This window comes from Martes martes, assembly GCF_963455335.1.
Source record: "Martes martes genome assembly, chromosome: 7".
In the NCBI taxonomy this organism is placed as follows: Eukaryota; Metazoa; Chordata; class Mammalia; order Carnivora; family Mustelidae; genus Martes; species Martes martes.
In genome coordinates this window covers 12,217,130-12,235,967 of record NC_137894.1, presented here as the reverse complement: position 1 = coordinate 12,235,967, position 18,838 = coordinate 12,217,130, and the positions used below count along the sequence as shown (strand labels likewise).

Here is an 18,838-nt window from a genome sequence, read left to right as displayed (position 1 = left end):
CTGGTATAATCAACCTTTCTTTTCACGCTTGGTAATATCTGTCCACTCACCTTGCACGCACTGTTTTCACGCTTGTTACCAGTAGGTAGCTTAAAAGAATAATGGTCCCCTTTACATTTTCTTAGCACTCTGTAATTTACAAATACACACATGCTCCTGTTAAGGGGCCCACAGGCTGTCATCAGTATCACTAATGTACAAATAAGGAAGCTGAAGTGAAGAGGATAATTGGTTGCTGAAGGGAAATTAAAGAGTCAGGCTTTTACTGGAGTGTCCTGGGTCCTCCACTCTTTTCACTGTGCCCTACCTGTGCCCATATCCAGAGGAATCTAAAATTAGAATGCCCAGCTCTGTGCGGGGAGACTTGGGAGTCAGAAAGACCTGATTTCAAATCCCACTTGTTCCACTTCCTATCTTTGGGTCCTTGCAAAATTTACTTAAAATTCAAGACATGGGAACATCTCCAAAAGGTCCAAAAAAGATACTTACTTTACAGATTATGTGGAGAAAAATTAATTCATTCAAAGGCTATCTCTGGGCCAGACACTTTACTAGGCTGCTAGTTCTACGTAGAGGGAACCAAACAGATGTGGTCCCATGAGATAATACTCTTATATTGTACCAAGCACAGTTCCTTATATATAACCTCTCAGACAAGGATACTGGTGTTGCTTCTCTGTTAGTATTGCTGTCTTACTAGTATGATTGTTATTAAGGCTGGGGATGTGTTTAGGAAGACTGGAGGAAAAAGCTCAACGAAGGTGGTCAGCCAACCAAGTCCCTCCCTTCATTCCAACCATCCCTTTCCCTCTGACACTTTCATCACAACAGAGCTGGGGGCTGGTAATGAAGTCTCAGGACAGTGCCCCCTCCCCTTCCAAGCACAGCGCATCGACCTGTGCATGCTTCCTCCATGGCTCTCCTCCAAGGCAAAGCTTCACTTACTGCTATTCCCAGTGTCTACAGCAGGTGTTATAAGCACCACCTGTATACTACTCACCCCCGCCTGTGAGCAACACCAGTATTGAGCCCAAAGGGCTCCTTCTTAGCCCACTCTTTGGTACCCCCCAGGTAGCCCTATGGTCTCGCAAGCTTGCCCGACAGAAAAGGAAAGCCCACATGACGCACACAGCCTCCAAAGTCACTCACATCCCCAACCACTGCCCCCTCACACCGCTGTCCTGCTATTCCTGAATCACACCAGGCACTCCCCTGCCTTCCTGGAGCCTGTACACTTACTCTTCTCTCCTCTAGAGAAGCTCTTTCTCCAGGCACCCACACACCTGAATTCCTTGCCTCCTCTAGGTCTTTGGGTAAATGCGACCAGCCCAGAAGAGGTCTTTCCGGACTTCTCTGTTCAAGCACTCCCAATCACCTTCTGTGCTTTGTTGTTCTCCATTACACCTGGCCCTCTCTGAACATATCTGTAGCCTGCCCCATTGGGATCAGGATGAGATCTCCATGAGGAAGTGGATGTTTGTCTGTTCGGTTGACGGTTGTGTTCCTGGTGCCTACAGCAGCATCTGCACGTAGTAGGCACTCAACAGAGGAGAAAAGAGGGAGGGAAGAAGAAGAAAGAGGCCAACCCCACAAAAGACCCTGGAACATGGATGACATGCCCGTCTCGCGGACACGGTGATGGTGAGGAATGATTCTGGAGATAAATCACTAACAGTACAGAACACGTAACTGAAAGGTAGAGAAATTAATGTACCTGTTCAGTTGTGCCAGCTGTAAGCTAGTTCCGCTGTACTGGCTTGTCCCTGTGCTTCTCTGTGGTCATGAAACTGAAGCTCTGTGGTTGCCTGGTAGTGTTTCTGGAAACCTCCCGATAAGGTAAGGTACTTCTCTAAACCACTCAACTCATCTGCATAAGCTAGCACCAAAGCTAGTTATTTAAAACCCCAACTGCCAAATGAAATGTCAGGAAATCCCCAGTGGGCAACTACACGGACAATGAGGTGGTAGTGGGCAATAATCCTTTCATTCAGGATTACTAGTCGCTGAGCACGATAATAAGGCCATTCAACCACTATAATTATCCTCACCTTTAAAAGGGCACAGTGGACACACGAAAATAACTACCTTCCTTTGAGAGGCACCTGGGTGGCTCAGTCGACTGAGCACCAACCCGGCTCTTGATTTTAGCTCAGGACATGATCTCAGGGTGCTGGGATCAAACCCCACATTGGGGGTTCTGCACTCAGCATGGAGTCTCCTGGAGCTTCTCTTTCTCTCTCTCTCTCTCTCCATCTGCCCCTCCCCCTGCTTGTGTGTGCTCTCTCTCTAAAATAAATAAATCTTAAAAAAGAAAAATTTCCCTTTGACTACCAACTTTTTTAGATCAGCAGCTCTGAGTCATCACATTTCCAAATTCCTGATGTACACAGAGTTTCGCACTTGGATTCAGACAGTCCTGGATTTAGATCCTGGCTCTAACACTTACTAGCTCGATGACGTTAGGTAAGTCATTAAACCTTCTGGGTCCTCATTTCATTCTGGGAAATGTAATGGTAGAAACAACTATAATAACTAATAAATACAAACATAATATGCAAACCATGTTAGGTGCTTGTGCCCTCGACCTATTTCTGGGCCAAGAGCCTTCCCTTTTTTTGGCCTTAAAATTTTACTTTGTATGAAACTCAGCAACTTGGCTTACTCACTGGCTGAGTTGGAGCGGATGTGCCCTCCCTCTTCAGGCCCTTTCCTGACCACCTGCTACATGACTCCTCCCCACTCACCTCACCCAGTCATCTAGCACAGATCAGGGGCTGGGACCACCTCAGATCTTAGTCCTTGTCTTTGTGAAATCTGGGCCTACGCTCAACTCCACCATCAACACTAAGGAGGGGAACCAGTGGCAACTTTCTGTATTTTCTAAATACCTGATTTTATAAAGCAGGAGAGAGTATCTTATAAAATGAGTACTGGGGAAGGAAGTGAGAAGAACAAAGGCAAGGGGGAAAAAAAGAAGAAAAAAGAAGCTACTCTCGCCCTGGGTCTCCTTAACTGTATTTAACCTGACACTTAGGAATTCCTTTAGAGCCCGCCCTCCCCCAGGCCTCCATGTATCACCACCTTCCCCAACCCAGCGGAAATTCTTGCAGCCTCATAGTACCTAGCATGGCCTGTGGCTTGAAAATCAGCCGTGAAGAAACATGAGTCAATGTATTTCACATAAGGGCCCCTGGGTGGCTCAGTCCGTTGAGTGTCCAACTCTTGGTTTTAGCTCAGGTCATGATCTCAGGGTCGTGACATTGAACCCCACACAGGGCTCCACACTCAAGACACAGACTCTGCTTGAGATTCTTGCTCTCCCTCTCCTTCTTCCCACCACTTAAATAATTAAATATTTTAAAATGTGTATATATATATATATTTTTTTTTCACATAAATGAGGTGTGCAGAAAGCTGGAATAGGAAAAAAAAAAAAGGCATCGTGTCTGTTCCTCAGGAGCTCCCAATCTAATAAGAGATGCCGACTTCAAGGGGCGTCTGGGTGGCTCAGTGGGTTAAGCCTCTGCCTTTGGCTCAGGTCATGATCCCAGGGTCCTAGGATCGAGTCCTGCATCAGGCTCTCTGCTCAGCGAAGCCTACTTCCTCTCTCTCTCTCTGCCTGCCTCTTTGCCTACTTGTGATCTCTGTCAAAAAAAATTTTTTAAATCTTTAAAAAAAAAAAGAGAGAGAGAGAGAGAGAGAGAGAGATGCCAACTTCTAAACAACCAATGAAATACAAAATGGTGGAGGGATTTGGCAGTAACAAAAGGTGCCCTTTACCACCTCCTATCCCCAAGTTTCAGTGATGACAGCAAGCAGAATAAAACTGTAAGATCACCTTTCATCCATCCGAGGCCAGACATACAAAGTCATGTAAAGGAGACAATCTGGTTGCCGGGCAACCATGCGAGGTTCTCAGCCTGACTGAAAGTGATAATTACACAGCTAATCAAATAGTGTGTCAATCCAAAAGAGGACAAGGTCATGCAAGAAGACCTGGGTGAAAGTTTGGACTTACTCCTGAACCCTACGGAGGGAAGAGAGAGCCCAGCCCACAGGACTTTAAGAACCTTGGCTTCATGGCCTAGGCAGGTTGGCATGTGGGCATGGACATCGTTGGCCCAACCAAACAAAGTGTGAGTATGTCAAGTTCTCATTTGGAATTCAGTCGCTATTGGGAGATGGATGGCCACCTACACCATTCAGTGTACAACCTATCCATTCTCTTCACAGGGATTTGTGTCCACAAAACAGTCTTCTGATTCTATGTGACTTGTAATGTAGGCTGACTTCAAGGAGCCAATACACCCAACGGGTTCTCCGAAGTATTTCTAGGCCCTGATATAATTATTGCTCACTCCACTTTAATGAAGTTGATGCTCATTATGATTTGACTCCCCAAATAACTTGACAATAATGACACAGTGAGCTGTTTATATCAAAATAAATATTAGAGTCTACATAGTATTTAATTATCATTGCAAATGAGTCACCATTTGTCATTTCTAGCTCAGTCTCATGGGTATTGGGTTATCATGAGTTGGTACTCTGAGACAGATGGTCAGTGGACAGTTAATACAGGTCTTGGAAGCTAGTGATCTTCTCAGGGTCTTACTCAGTGACACCCTTGCTGACTACCCATTTGCCTTCCCTTCTGAACTCCCTCTATCTGCCCCAAACCTTTCTCCCTCTACAGATTTCTACAGAAAGCAGAATGAGGTTAGTGTTCAATGACAGCAAAAGTGACATGCTGTGTAAACAAAGGTAGGGGGAAGATACAGATTGTATAGTTCGGGAAACCCAGACAGGGAAGGAAATTTTCAGCTGGGCTTTGAAAGATGAGAGAATTTATGTAAGAGAAGAAGAGAGGAAAAGACAGATGTGAGATGGGTCACTGAAGATTACAGAGACCATGAGAAGCAAGGGAAGGGGAACAGTCTAACATCATTCACGGTGTTTCACTGGTGCCATCTGGTGCATAATGGTGATGTGGCCAAGAAACAACTGTTTGTATCTGTGAGAGCACTTCAGAGAGACAAAATTCTGCCAGAACAAGTTGAGATCAGGTTTCTGTGGACTCTCCAGTGTGGTATGAATCTGGGACCCAAGAGAAAAGTCTGGAGAATCCTCTTCCAGCAAATGCATCCTTTATTCTAAACCGACTTTCTTCTACTTTGGTTTTAGGGATGGTTGAGAACCACACTGAGACTACTCCAGGCTTCCATGTGGCCTCTACATTCTCACATTCCTTTTTCCTCTTCCCTCTTAATTTTCTTCTTTGCTTTCTCATTCCGTTTCCCCATAAATATAAGCCCACACCTCACTTCATTGCTGACCCTGACAGGAGTGGGAAAAAACTGGAAGACATTCAGCCAAAATCACTATTTGGGGTGTTATCCCACTGCTGCAGGTTCAGCCTTAAAGTTGCCCCTGGACATAAAACATGTGAGAAAAACATCAATGGGTACTTGAACCACAGATGTTCCTTGCTTTACCCCTCCCCGCTCTGGAAAGCTACAAATAAAATCAGCCACACCAAGAATACTCAGCAAACATCTGATGGCCCTTGTGGTACCCCAAACATCTGACTGTCCTTGTGCCTACCCAGTATGGTGGAAGGAGCTCAAAAGAGGGATAGGCAGAGCAACGCACTTCACCACATGTGATCCCATAGGCCTGATTAGCTACAGCTCAGTCTACGCCAATCCTTTCTTCCCTCCTCATCGCTTCTCCCATTCCATGAAAGTGATAGTAACCTGTCCACTATTCATTAGGAAGAAAAGAGATGACCCGTATCCTAGATACAGATTCACTAACCCCCAAACTCACATGACATGGACTCATCAGAACTTCCATCTTCAATGAAAAAAGACAGAGAAGAACACATTCAGATTTAAGGCTAGTATCAGACTTGGGCTGAAAAGTCTACACCTGTCTAAATCTCTCTGTTTTCAGTGAAATCATATAGGTAGACATTTCATTTACAGTAGGATTCTTTCCAAAAAACCCAAAACAAATAAACAAAGAAATTCTGACTTTAATGAAATCATAAACTGAAGAGAACTTACAATAAAGACACTGATAAAAACTGTATGAACTTGAATGGACACATTACTACCGTTGATTTCCTCATATATAAATAGTGATTGAGCACATGCTATGTGTCAGGCACACAGCAAGGCCCCAAGAAAACAAAGACAAATTAGACATGACTCCTTTAGACCTACCCACAGACCAAATTACACAGCCTCATGGGGAAGATAAGCAAGGGAGTAGCTAACTTCTATACCGTGTAATAAATTCTAGATGCTCGGGTAATGGGGGAAGCCTACCGAATATGGTGGAAGGGAGCTCAAAAGGGGGATAGGCCGAGCAATGGACTTGATCACATGTGATCCCATAGGCCTGATTAGCTACAGCCCAGTCCCGCCATCCTCTGCAAACCAAGCAGATACATAGCACTCAAGTGACCATGGGAGGATCAGTCTCAGTTTCTACCTTTCATGTCCTAGGACAGGAAGATAGAAGCAGAAGATTTGTATTCAAAAAAGAGGTTTGGGGACACCTGGCTGGCTCAGCTGATGAAGCACTTAACTCTTAATCTCAGGGTTGTGGGTTTGAGCCCCACGTTCAGGGCACAGATGACTTCAAAATAAAATATTAAAAAAAGAGTTTGTTTTCTTTTCCATGGGTGAGTTAAAAAGGAAAATTCTTTAAAATAATTTTTTTAAATTATTCCAAGATTTTTGCATTTAGCCCAGAGAAGAGAAAGTAACCACTACCAACCATTCATTTACCATCCATAAACAACTCCTCAACACAGACCATCCTTCCTAGCACACATCACACCAGAAAGTTCCTCAAACACCTATGTCAGGAGCAGCAAAATGCTCACCACCTCCTAACTACCCTACTCACACTTCAGGTTGTATCTGCCATATTTCCTCACCTATCAAATCTACGCCAGCTTGCACAATCCCTCACGTCCTGTCACAATGCCTGTCTGTACCCATGCACTGATATCCTCATCCACTAGGCTGCCAAGAGGCAAGGCTTAGATGTTTTGCACAGACAGTTCCAATATCTTCTTGCCTCTTATGCCTCCTTTAGAGCTACACAAAGCTGTCTCTTAATACCTCATAACTTAAAGGCAGGGTCACTTTCCTATCCATCTCTATTTCTAGTCACGGCCTTTATGGTGCCTGAGTTAGAGTAGGTGCTCGAATATTTATAGTCAGCAAAACAACTTCACAGCACTAACTTAAAAAAATTATTCTAGGGCCACCTGGGTGGCTCAGCTAACTGTCTGATTCTTGGTTTCTGCTCAGGTCATGATCTCAGGGTCCTAGGATTGAGCCCCACATCAGGCTCCCCGCTCAGCGGGGAGTCTGCTTGTCCCTCTCCCTCTCCTCCTCCCTCATTGCTCATGCTTTCTCTCTCTCTCTCTCTCTCTCGCTCATAAATAAAAATAAAATCTTTTTTAAAAAAGTAATCTTAAAAGAAGAATTCTAATCTGAGAGTGTTAGCCTATCAAAGCCAAAAAACCCACCCATTTTCTTCTGATCAGTTAATAATGTAACAAGAAGATAAACTTCAGTATCCAACTCTACATTGGATATAATTACCCCCTTCACACCAAACTATGAATTATGAATTATGTTTAATAATTCACCTGATTCATATTTTGATTAGTGGAAAAACATATTTCAAATTTATAAACAATGGTAAAAACTGTAACATGGCTACAAAAAGAATTTCATAAAAGTAAGTGGTAAGGAAAAAGACAGTTAAGTCATTGAATGGTTAATGGTGCCTTATCATCAAGTTTCCAAAGGAATCTGGTCACAACGTCCTCCAGATATCCATGATCCATTCCATAATGACACTCAAACATATGACACAATTAAATATAAATATATGACACCCCAAAATATAACAGGCTTTGGTTCTGAAAGTAAAACCAAAAATCCCAGTTGAATACCCAGGTTTGTATGCAATTATAACAGGAACCAAGAGTCTCCACAAAAAAAAATTCACTTCTTCCCTCAAAGCTGCAATCTACTTTATTGTCATTGATAGGGAATTTAAAAAAAAAAAAAAAAACTGATTAAACCAGTCACCATGATTTACTAATCTGGGGACTGAACTTATATTAAACTTGTTCTAGATAGACAAGATTTTCTCATAATTGTATTTGGCTATTTTATCTCATTGAAATACTAAAGCATTATAAAATCAATGAAACCCTAAGAATTTGCATCCTTCAGTTTCTTTTTGTCTTTTTTTTTTTTTAAGATTTTATTTATCAGATAGAGATCACAAGTAGCTGCCTACTTGTGATCTACTACAGGCAGGCAGACAGAGAGAGAGAGGAAGGGAAGCAGGCTCGCTGCTGAGCAGAGAGCCTGATGCGGGGCTCGATCCCAGGACCCTGAGATCATGACCTGAGCCGAAGGCAGAGGCCTTGACCCATTGAGCCACCCAGGCGCCCCTCTTTTTGTCTTTTTTTAGAGAATGCAAGTGAAGCTGTCCACAGGCAAACATGCACACGTGTTCACAAGCACACACAAATGCACATACATACGAGTGAGACTGGAACAAGTTCAAACTCTCTGACAGTCAAACGGAGACACACATTCATACATTTCTTAGGAAGATTACTATGCAGGGGTCCCTGGGTGGCTCAGTCAGTTCAGCGACTGCCTTCAGCTCAGGTCATGATCCCAGGGTCCTGGGATCAGGCCCTATGTCAGGTTCCCTGCCCAGCAGGCGAGTCTGCTTCTCCCCCTCTCTCTGCTCATTCTCTCTCTCTTTCAAATAAATAAATAAAATCTTTTTTTTTTAAACAAATCAATTTATTCTCTGATAGTTTCTGAAGTCAGAAATCTGAAATAGGTCTCCCTGAGCTAAAATCACTGTCTGCATAGAAGAGTTCATTCTGAAAGTCTGGAGAGAACATGTTTTCTTTTCTATCCCAGCTTTAGAGCCAACTGTACTCGCTGGTTCATGTGTCCTCCAAAGCCAGCAACAGGACATCCAAAAATTTTACTCTGACTCCACGTCTTCAACCTCCCTCTGCCACATTTGGGGAACACTTTTCATCTATTTTATTTAATTATTTTTTATTCTTTTTATTTTTTTTTAATTTTTTAAATTTCTTTTCAGTGTTCCAGAATTCACTGTTTATGCACCACACCCAGTGCTCCATGCAGTACGTGCCCTCCCTAATACCCACCACTAGACTCACCCAGCCTCCCACCCTCCTCCCCTCCAAAACCCTCAAATTGTTTTTCAGAGTTCATGGTCTTTCATGGTTCATCTTTTTTTTAAAGGAATATTAACATGCATTTTTGTCTACCATGACACTGAGCAGTGGTGGAGACACACACACACACACACACACACACACTTAAAGCAAAAAGTTCGAGGAAAAGTTATGCTTTTAATTTCTTTGCCAGGAACATGGAAAAAGGAAAACTCATCCAATAGGGCTTTTAATGCCTTAAAGTATCCCAGAGAGGTTATTTGTAATAGTTTTAAAATACATAGAGGTCAACCCTAAAACGAATGGGAACAGTGGGTGCAATCAATATTACCTGAATTTAAACTCTTATAAACGACATTCTCTCCATCCAAGCTAACCACAAAAATAACTCCAAACCAGATCTTCCAAGGGCAAGGAGTACACGTAGAAAGGAGGAAAACAGAAGAAGGAGCAGGAACGTGCCCAGCCCTGGTCTCACCTCTGGCTCTTCCAGGGCCTCCTCTCCAGCCGGCGTCTTCTGCAGCAGATCCAGGATGCCATTGCTGGACGGCCTCCTGTCCTCGTTGGGAGAGGCGTAGGCCTCCTCGGAGTCCGTTTCCACCACGCGGAGGTAGCCTGCTTCTTCCTGGCTCCAGTCCAGTTCTTCCTCAGACTGTTTCAAGGAGCTACTGCTGCTCTTGGGCAAGATCCCCGCCGTCGACAGGCTGCTGGGCACCGAGGTGTAGGATGACTGGGGCCCAGAGTAAGGCCGCCCCTCTGGGGCCAAGGCCTCGGCCTCCAAGAGGTCAGGGACAGAGAGGCTGAGGCGGCGGTCCAGGGAACGCCTTGCCCGTAGGTCTAGGGGCTTGTTCGGGTTCTTTTTCACCCTCCTCTTGCTCAGGTTGATTAACAAAGGCCTGGTCCGCTGTTTCAAAGAGCCCCAGACAGATGGTTTATCCTCCATGGCTGCCTGAAGACCCAGCAAGTCACTCCATGAGAGAGCTCCTCTGTGTGGGAAACAACCGCAGCGGCTCCTAGAAAACACCATGTGAGGAGAGAGAACATAAGTTGCCTTCTCGGTAGTATCTAAGCACATCGAAGTGTAAGATGTGACTGGAAAGTCTCACACGTTCCACTAAGGGACCGAGATGGAAACATTTGGTTGGTAATGTCTACAAATATTTTTTTAAAGCATTTTTAAAAATATTTTATTTAGTTATTTGACAGAGAGATCACAAGTAGGCAGAGAGGCAGGCAGAGAGAGGGGGAAGCAGGCTCCCTGCTGAGCAGAGAGCCCGATGTGGGGCTCGATCTCAGGACCCTGGGATCATGACCTGAGCTGAAGGCAGAGGCTTTACTCCACTGAGCCACCCAGGCGCCCCTTAAAGCATTTTTAAGACACTGAATTTTTAACATTTTTGTCAGAGGAGCCATAGAAAAATTCTAGTCATGAATGGAACTGTGAGGCTGATGTGAAAAGAATGTTTCATAAGAAGACTGCGTTCTCTGACTTAGTTCACTGCACTTAATGTCCTCCCTCCCGGTTCAGCCATGTTGTTGAAAATGGCAGGATTTCCTCCTATCCAGATGCCTAACTCATATCTCATTATGTGTGTATGTATGTGTATATATGTGTGTGTGTATATATATACACACACACATATATACACATACATATATATATATACACACACACAACATATTTTTATCCATTCATCCCTCATTCATTTTTTATCCATTCATCCCTCAATAACCACTTAGATTGTTTCCTCATCTGGGCGACTGTGAATAATGCTATAGTGAACAAGGGAGTGAGGAAATGCTGATTTTAGTTTGGGAGGATATATATATATCCAGAGTTATATAATACTTCTAGTTTCAGTTTTTTGAGGAACCTCCATATTGTTCTTCATGTGTCTGTATCAGTTTACCTTCCGACAACAGTGCACAAGAGCTCTCTTTCTTCCACATCCTCACCAAAACTTGTGATCTCTTGTTGGTTTTGTTTTAATAATAGCCATGTAGAGTTGAAGTTTGCTAAGAGAGTACATCTTCTGTGATCTCACCACACATACACAAAAGTTCTAAATATGTGAGGTGAAATTTACAAATTAACAAGTTAATATGTTAATAAACTTTATTGTGATACTCATTTCACAATGCATGTAATTAAATCATGTTGTCTACCCTAAACACACACACACACACACACACACACATAATTTCTACACATACAATATTTGTTTCCTAACTAAAACGTGGGGAAAAAAGACTACTTTTTATGTCTCCCCAGGGAAAGCAGAGCCAAAATTTACTACCACAATAACAGCATTTTAATCAATATTATCAAATAACCAGTACCTTTTAGTGTCTGAACCAGGGTAGACAAAGAGTCTCTGTATGAAACCAGTTAGTAAATAATAAAGACTTTACAGGCCACACGGTATATCATGATTACTCAGTTCTGCTGTTTGGCACCAAAGGAGACATGGACAACACCTAAATGAGTGTGACTGCGTTCCAATAAAACTTCATTTACATAAATGCAGCAGAGTGTAGTTGGCCAATCCCTGCTTTAAAGTTACCATCTTCCTTTCCAGCAAGACAGGTGCATTTTGAAGGATAAACACATACTCATGTTGACAAAAATTCCACCTGATAATCTTAAAACTTTATAGTAAAAATAAGGTTAACTAAAGAGAAAAGCATTCATAGAAGTAAGAGGCCTGTTCTTGTTCCACTGTACCAACTCAGAAAAATTGACAAAATTATAAGGGAAATCTCAAGAAATGCAAGCTTCAGAGTTTTAGCTTCAGAATGTATGATTGAAGCTGTTTGCCACAAACAGTTAGGTGTGAATTACAGGAATGCTTCACAGATAATATGTAATTATACAGAGTGGTAAATAATATGCAGGAAAAGGGGTGATTTGACATATTACGGGTTGGACTCATTAGGGGTCAAGTCAAAGTCAAATCTTGATGCAAAAGAATTAAATTGACCACTTTCTTCACCATCCACAAAAACAAACTCAAAATGGATTAAAGACCTGAATGTGAGACCTGAAACCATAAACGTCCTAGACGAGAACGCACGCAGTAATCTTTTTGACATTGGGCATAGCAACATTTTTCTAGCTATGTCACCCGAGGCAAGGGAAATAAAACAAAAAATAACCTATTGGTACTATGTCAAAATAAAAATCTTCTGCACAGTGAAGGAAACAATCAACAAAACTAAAAGGCAACCTGCTGAATGGAGGAAGATATTTGAAAATGACATATCTGATAAAGGGTTCGTATCCAAAATATATAAAGAACTTATATAAGTCATCACCCAGAAAACATATAGTCCAATTAAAAACGAGCAGAAGACATGAACAGCCATTTCTCCAAAGATACCCAAAAGGCCAACAGACACATGAAAAGATGTTCAATCCCACTCAACACCAGAGAAATGCAAATCAAAACTACAAAGATAAATTGCCTCACACCTGTCAGAATGGCTAAAATCAAAAACACAAGAAACAACAAATATTGGCAAAGATGTGGAGAAAAAAGGAACCCTCATGTACTATTGGTGGGGATGCAAATTGGTGCAGCCACTATGGAAAACAGCATGGAGGCTTCTAAAAAATCAAAAATAGATCTACCCTTTGATCCAGGAATTGCACTACTGCGTATTTACCCAAAAAATACAAAAATACTAACTCAAAGGGCTACATGCACCCCATGTTTATTGCAGCATTATTTATAATAGCCAAACTATGGAAGCATCCTAAATATTCATCGAGATGAATGGGTAAAGATACACACACACACACACACACACACACACGTATTATTCAGCCATAAAGAAGAAGGAAATCTTGCCATTTGCAACAACACTGACAGAGCTAAAGAGAACAATGCTAATTGAAATAAGGCAGAAAAAGACAAATACCATATGATCTCATTCATATGTACAATTTAAGAAACAAATGATCAAAGGAAAGAGAGAGAGAAACCAAGAGAACTGATGGTTACCAGAGGGGAGGTGGGTGGGTAGATGAGGGAAATAAGGGATAGGGATTAAAGATTACACTTATCACAATGAAAACTAATAAATTTTTTAAAAAAGAAAATTATCTGAAGGTCTTAGGGGTTTAATCCCAAAAAAATCAACTTTGGAGAAATAAACCTTATTCTACGTGTCAAGTAGCTCATAATAAATCCTTTCAATATGAAAAAGAACAGCAGAGTCAGGTACTTCTGATCTGGCCTGTATTTACATTGCCATGTTTGGCTGAGGATAACACAGGGCAAGTGCCACAAGAAAACACATTTTCTAAGATCAAGGACAAGTGTTTGTACCCAGCCCTATCTTACTATAGGACAGGATATTTAGTCATTGGGAAGTCACTGCCTTTGGAAGAGCAGGACTATGAGAATCTACAGCTTTTGCTGGATCACTGGATGACCACCAGGACAGGCAAGAGCTTCTTCCAGGATGAAATGGGCGTTTTCAGAAGGTAATGCAGGGATACAGAACTTGGATTCCAGAGACAGACTCCATGATTTGGAATTTTGCTGTGTCACATTTTACTTAGATGTACTATTAGGGGCAAGTCATCATAGTGTGCAAACCAAATGAGACAAGGTTTAAGGCCCAGTGTCAAATGCAGAAAAAGTATTTAGTCAAGAAAAGCTTTTTTAATCATTACTGATACTGTTGTTATAATTTCCAATTTTGATATCTTAATTTAGTAAAGAGCTCTCTTCCTCATTATTATTGGTATACGTAACTACCTCGATGGCCTCTTGTGAGGACTGAATGAATTCGTCTATATAAAGAGAAGAACAGTGGTTGGCACAGAGTAAATACTTAAGATGGATGTTAGCTAGTTTTTAAATTATTATTTCACTTATTTCACGCTGAGTCATTCTAGCTTTGAAAATATTTCACCACTTTTTCCTGCTTTGTAAAATGCTGTTCTAAACATAAACTTGTAGTTCACATTAGCAAAACACAAATACATTATTTAATTCACTTCTCATAGCTTAACTTGCAAATATGCTAAAAAGAATTTCTTCTATATTCATTTAGAAATATTTTAGTCAATTAGCATTTAGTGGAGAGTTATATAAATGTTTATTAGATCTAGTTGGTTGATGGTTCAATTCTTCTATACTCTTGGTGATTTTCTTTCTACTAGTATTACCTAGAGAGGAATGCTGGGTCTCTCAATCATAACTGAATTTGTATATTTCTCCTTTAGTTCTGTCAGGTTTTGCTTCTGTATTTTGAAGTTTTGTTATTTGTATACATGTTTACAATTGTTATTATCTTCTTGCTGTTTAAATCCACTTTGACAGACTCTTATTTGGTTTGTATAGACCATTTAAATTTAACATAATAATTGATATGTTTGTATTATATGAAGGTTTCCCAATGTAACCGATTCCACTGTTTTTTATTCTTCTGTTTCTGTTTCCTGTTTTTCCTTCCTTCACTTTTTTTAGTTCATTTTAATTCATCAATTGTGATTTTGACTTTATAAAATTCCTGTCAGACAAGGTTTTACTTTTATTTCAATCATGAACCATATTTTAACTAATTCAGGAAGAGAACAGCTTATTATATTTACTATTTCCCCCATTCTTAATATTCCAAATTTCTCGTATCAATTCCCATAGCCTAAGATATTTCCTTAACCTGCTATTTTACAGCAGGTCTGTTGACTCCAAATTCTCTCGATTTTACCTGAAATGAGAAGATCTTCATTTCACATTCCAGGATATTTTCACTGAATTCTGGGCTCTGCACTTCTATTTCAGCACTTTAAAAATGGTAAGACATTTCCCCTGGGCACCATGATTTCTGCTGAGAAATCTGTCATTTGAATCACTGTCTCCTGCAGATGAGGTGTCACTTTTTCTCTGATTGCTTTCAAGATTTTGTCCTCAGTTTTAAGCAGTTATGATATGCCCGGGTATGTATTTCTTTGGGTTTATCTTATTTGGGGTAGCTTAGCTTCTTGAATCCGTAAGGTTATATCTTTTGTCAAACTTGGAAAGTTTGCAGCCCTTATTTCTTGGAATACTTCCTAGTCACATTCTTTTTCCTTTCCTTCTGGGGCTCCAATAATATAAGCAAAATGCCTTCTGTAATCGCCCAACAGTCCAAAGGTCTCTGTTCGGTGTTTTTCAATCATTCTCCTCTCCTTTGTTCACACTTTGTACTTTTTATTGATTTATGTTCGGTTTATGGATTCTTTCCTCTGTCATCTCCATTTTGTAATTGACTTTATCTAGTAAAGAATGTGGGGGTGGGTAGGAGACAGCAAGGTGGGGCAACTACTGTATTTTTTAGTTACAAAATTTTTTCCACTTGGTTCTACTTCCTATCTCCTATTTCCTTACAGATACATTTCAACTTACCTTTTATTTCAGAATTCATGATTATTTACTAGAGCATTTTATTTTTTTTTTAAAGATTTTTTTTATTTATTTATTTGACAGACAGAGATCACAAGTAGGCAGAGAGGCAGGCAGGGCAGGGGCAGGGGGCAGGGAGCAGGCTCCCCACAGAGCAGAGAGTTCAATGTGGGGCTCGATCCTGGGACCCTGAGATCATGACCTGAGCCGAAGGCAGAGGCTTAACCCACTGAGCCACCCAGGAGCCCCATTACTAGAGCATTTTTATAACAGCTTCTTTAGTCATATTTTCATTGTCATCCATTATCTTTTTCCATGTGATTTGAGAATTTTGTAGTTCTTTATATTCCAACATGGATTATATCCTAGACATTCTAAATATTCCCATAAAATCATGTGCCTTATTTAAATCTATGGAGAATGTTGATACTATTGTTTTGCCAGGCATTTGATCTGATTACCTTCTCACCTCAAATTCCAACCCACATTCTGCAGGCTGATGTCAGTGTTGTTTCCAAAAGCTAGGAAGGGCCATTCACGTCTCCCTGGGGTGCACACCATGTGGAAGTTACTGGGACTTGCATGGAATTCTATTCATTAACTACATTCTCCAAGTGGACAATATGCTAATCATGATCAGATGCATGAATGAGTCCAGAAACTCACAAACTTTATGGAATTGTTTCCTGAGCCCCTCCTCTCAGCTGTCTCCCCTGATACTCTCTAGTATTCTGGAACGCCCCCTTTTAATCCTCTAATCAGAAACAACCCACTTCTGTGATGCCACCAGAGTAGTGGGAGGATTGAGACACATTAAAACAAACAAACAAAATAAACAAATAAAAGTTTTTTTTGAGTTAGCCCTGCCCTCAAAATGACAGCTTCACAAAATAGGAAGGGCATCCCCTTCACTTCTCGCTTTGGTTCCTGCTGTTCCCCGCTTCTGTTGCTACTGCCTTTGCCACAAGATTGCCAGGACATGACAAAATAGAGAAAAGGGAGACCAAAAAATGGGGGATTTCTCCCTTCTTTCTGAACTTTAGGGCTTCTCTTTTCTATTCCTTGGGCCAGAACTAGAGGGTGTCTCTTGGTTCTTTTTCTGTCTGCTTCCAATACTGACTTCTATATTTTGTTTTTGTTGTTCACATTTTAAGTTAGGTTCTGTGCCCAACATGGGGTTTGAACTCACAACCCCAAGATCAAGAGTCACATGTCCTACAGACAGTCAGCCGGGTGCCCCTTGACACTGATTCTTAGACTGTGGACTGCACTGAATTCAGGCAGGGGGATTAGCAGAGAGGGGAACATGATAAACTCACCTGATGTCAGTGTTATTTCAATTGTGGTGTCGTCCCTCATCTACATCATGGTATTTACTTTTCAGAGACCTCAGCAAGCTTTACCAAGCATTTTGCCCTGGCTTCATACTTGTGTCCCGTGGGCAGAAAAGGTTAGAGTGGTTTTATTCCATTTTATCTGAAATCTGAACTCTCTTAGTAAGTTTTGCAAAATCATTCCAACCATAATTTTCCCAAGTGTGCAAGTAGTACAGAAGGAGATGTACAGAACTACAAATATATAAATACTAAAATATATGCCCAGAAGAAAAAAGTGTTCTTAAGGGTGTGCATAAAGCTAATACACTGTTGGACTACGGTCTCTTTGATGCTTGAAAACATTGTCCCTCCAATCAACGATGAAATCCTCTGAATAAAGAAAGTCTAAAGAATGGGTGGCTCAGTGGGTTAAGCCTCTGCCTTCGGCTGGGGTCATGATCTCACGGTCCTGGGATCGAGCCCCACATCGGGCTCTCTGCTCAGCGGGGAGCCTGCTTCCCTCCCCCCACCCCCGCCTGCCTCTCTGCCTACTTGAGATCTCTGTGTGTCAAATAAATTAAAAAAATAAAATCTTTAAAAAATCTTTAAAAAAAAAATCAAGAATAATTCAAGGAACCGTTAGGTTGGAAGAAAAAGCTGGTGAGATACATCCAACTATCTGGATATTCAGTTCTCCTCACTTCGAAGAATACTAAAAAACAAACGCAGACAAATCCGTTCCATTTTCTACTAGGACATAGGTCCATAGGTTATCATCGTAACAGCCAAAGCGTTACAAGTTAAAATGTAACCCATGCTCTGCCAAGCGTCAGCACTAGAAGCGGACTCTCTTCATAAAACAAGATACCTACACTACCCAACCCGCTCCCCGGCAGCTTTCTTTTATTGAACGAAAAGAACATTCTCCTCCTTCAAACCACTGACAGCAAGATAAGGTCTTTACAGGAAACGGCCCCGAGCCAAGAAGCCTAATGGAATTTTCATTTATCATGGTTTTTTTTATTCTTAAGATTTTATTTATTTATTTGACACAGAGAGAGAGATCACAAGTAAGAAGAGAGGCAGGCAGAGACAGAGAGAGGGGGAAGCAGGCTCCCCACCGAGCAGAGAGCCCGATGCGGGACTCGATCCCGGGACCCTGGGATCATGACCTGAGCCGAAGGCAGAGGCTTTAACCCACCGAGCCACCCAGGTGCCCCCATTTATCATGGTTTTAACCCAGACATCCTCCTCAGCCAGCTGCTAGCCACTGGCCAGATAGAAAAAGAACAGCAACCCTTTTAAATACCAGCCCCAAAGTATCTGATTGAACCTGCACCACAACCACTGTGTGATTAAGAAACACAGAGGAGGAAGGAGTCTGATACTCAGTAACAATAAGGGAGACTGTGCTTCCCCAAGTTCTCCTTTAGCGTGAAAACGAAGAAAAGGGTTTGTTTTCACGATTTAATATCAAATGACAGAACAAGTGGTTACAACTAGTCTGAATGTGTCATTACTATTTTTGTAGTTAATCATTAAGATATTTTTTTATCACCAGCAGAAAGAAAATTTCATGTCACGTCCTGTTAAAATTTGCAGGGGCGGTGGGGGGGAATTTAAACTAAATTCAATGGAGGTGAAAATCGGATGGCATACCCATCCTCTGGGAAGCGTTGAAGGGCAAAGACGTTCTGTGGGAGGATTACTGAGCATTCTGATAGAACAGGGTTAAGAATCTCTACATCTTCCTATATTTAATTATGCTTGTAGTAGAAACAACTTCTCCACCATAAAAACGTGGTCTCTAAAGGAGAGTACCCTTAACAGAAATGTCTCTCCAGATCAGTTTCCTATAAGAA

The 18,838-nt window shown here is 41.5% G+C and overlaps 1 protein-coding gene across 4 annotated transcripts in view; it reads right to left on the bottom strand.

Annotated features, from left to right (window-relative positions):
- The window catches only part of MCTP2 (multiple C2 and transmembrane domain containing 2), a 237,150-nt gene that overhangs the window by 173,158 nt on the left and 45,154 nt on the right, over positions 1 to 18,838 (bottom strand). For all 4 annotated transcript variants that reach the window (XM_080808083.1, XM_080808085.1, XM_080808086.1 and 1 more), the window contains exon 2: positions 9,744 to 10,278. In XM_080808083.1, the coding sequence (XP_080664209.1) occupies positions 9,744 to 10,208 (465 nt within the window). In that variant the 5' untranslated portion in view covers positions 10,209 to 10,278. The remainder of the gene's footprint in view (positions 1 to 9,743; positions 10,279 to 18,838) is intronic.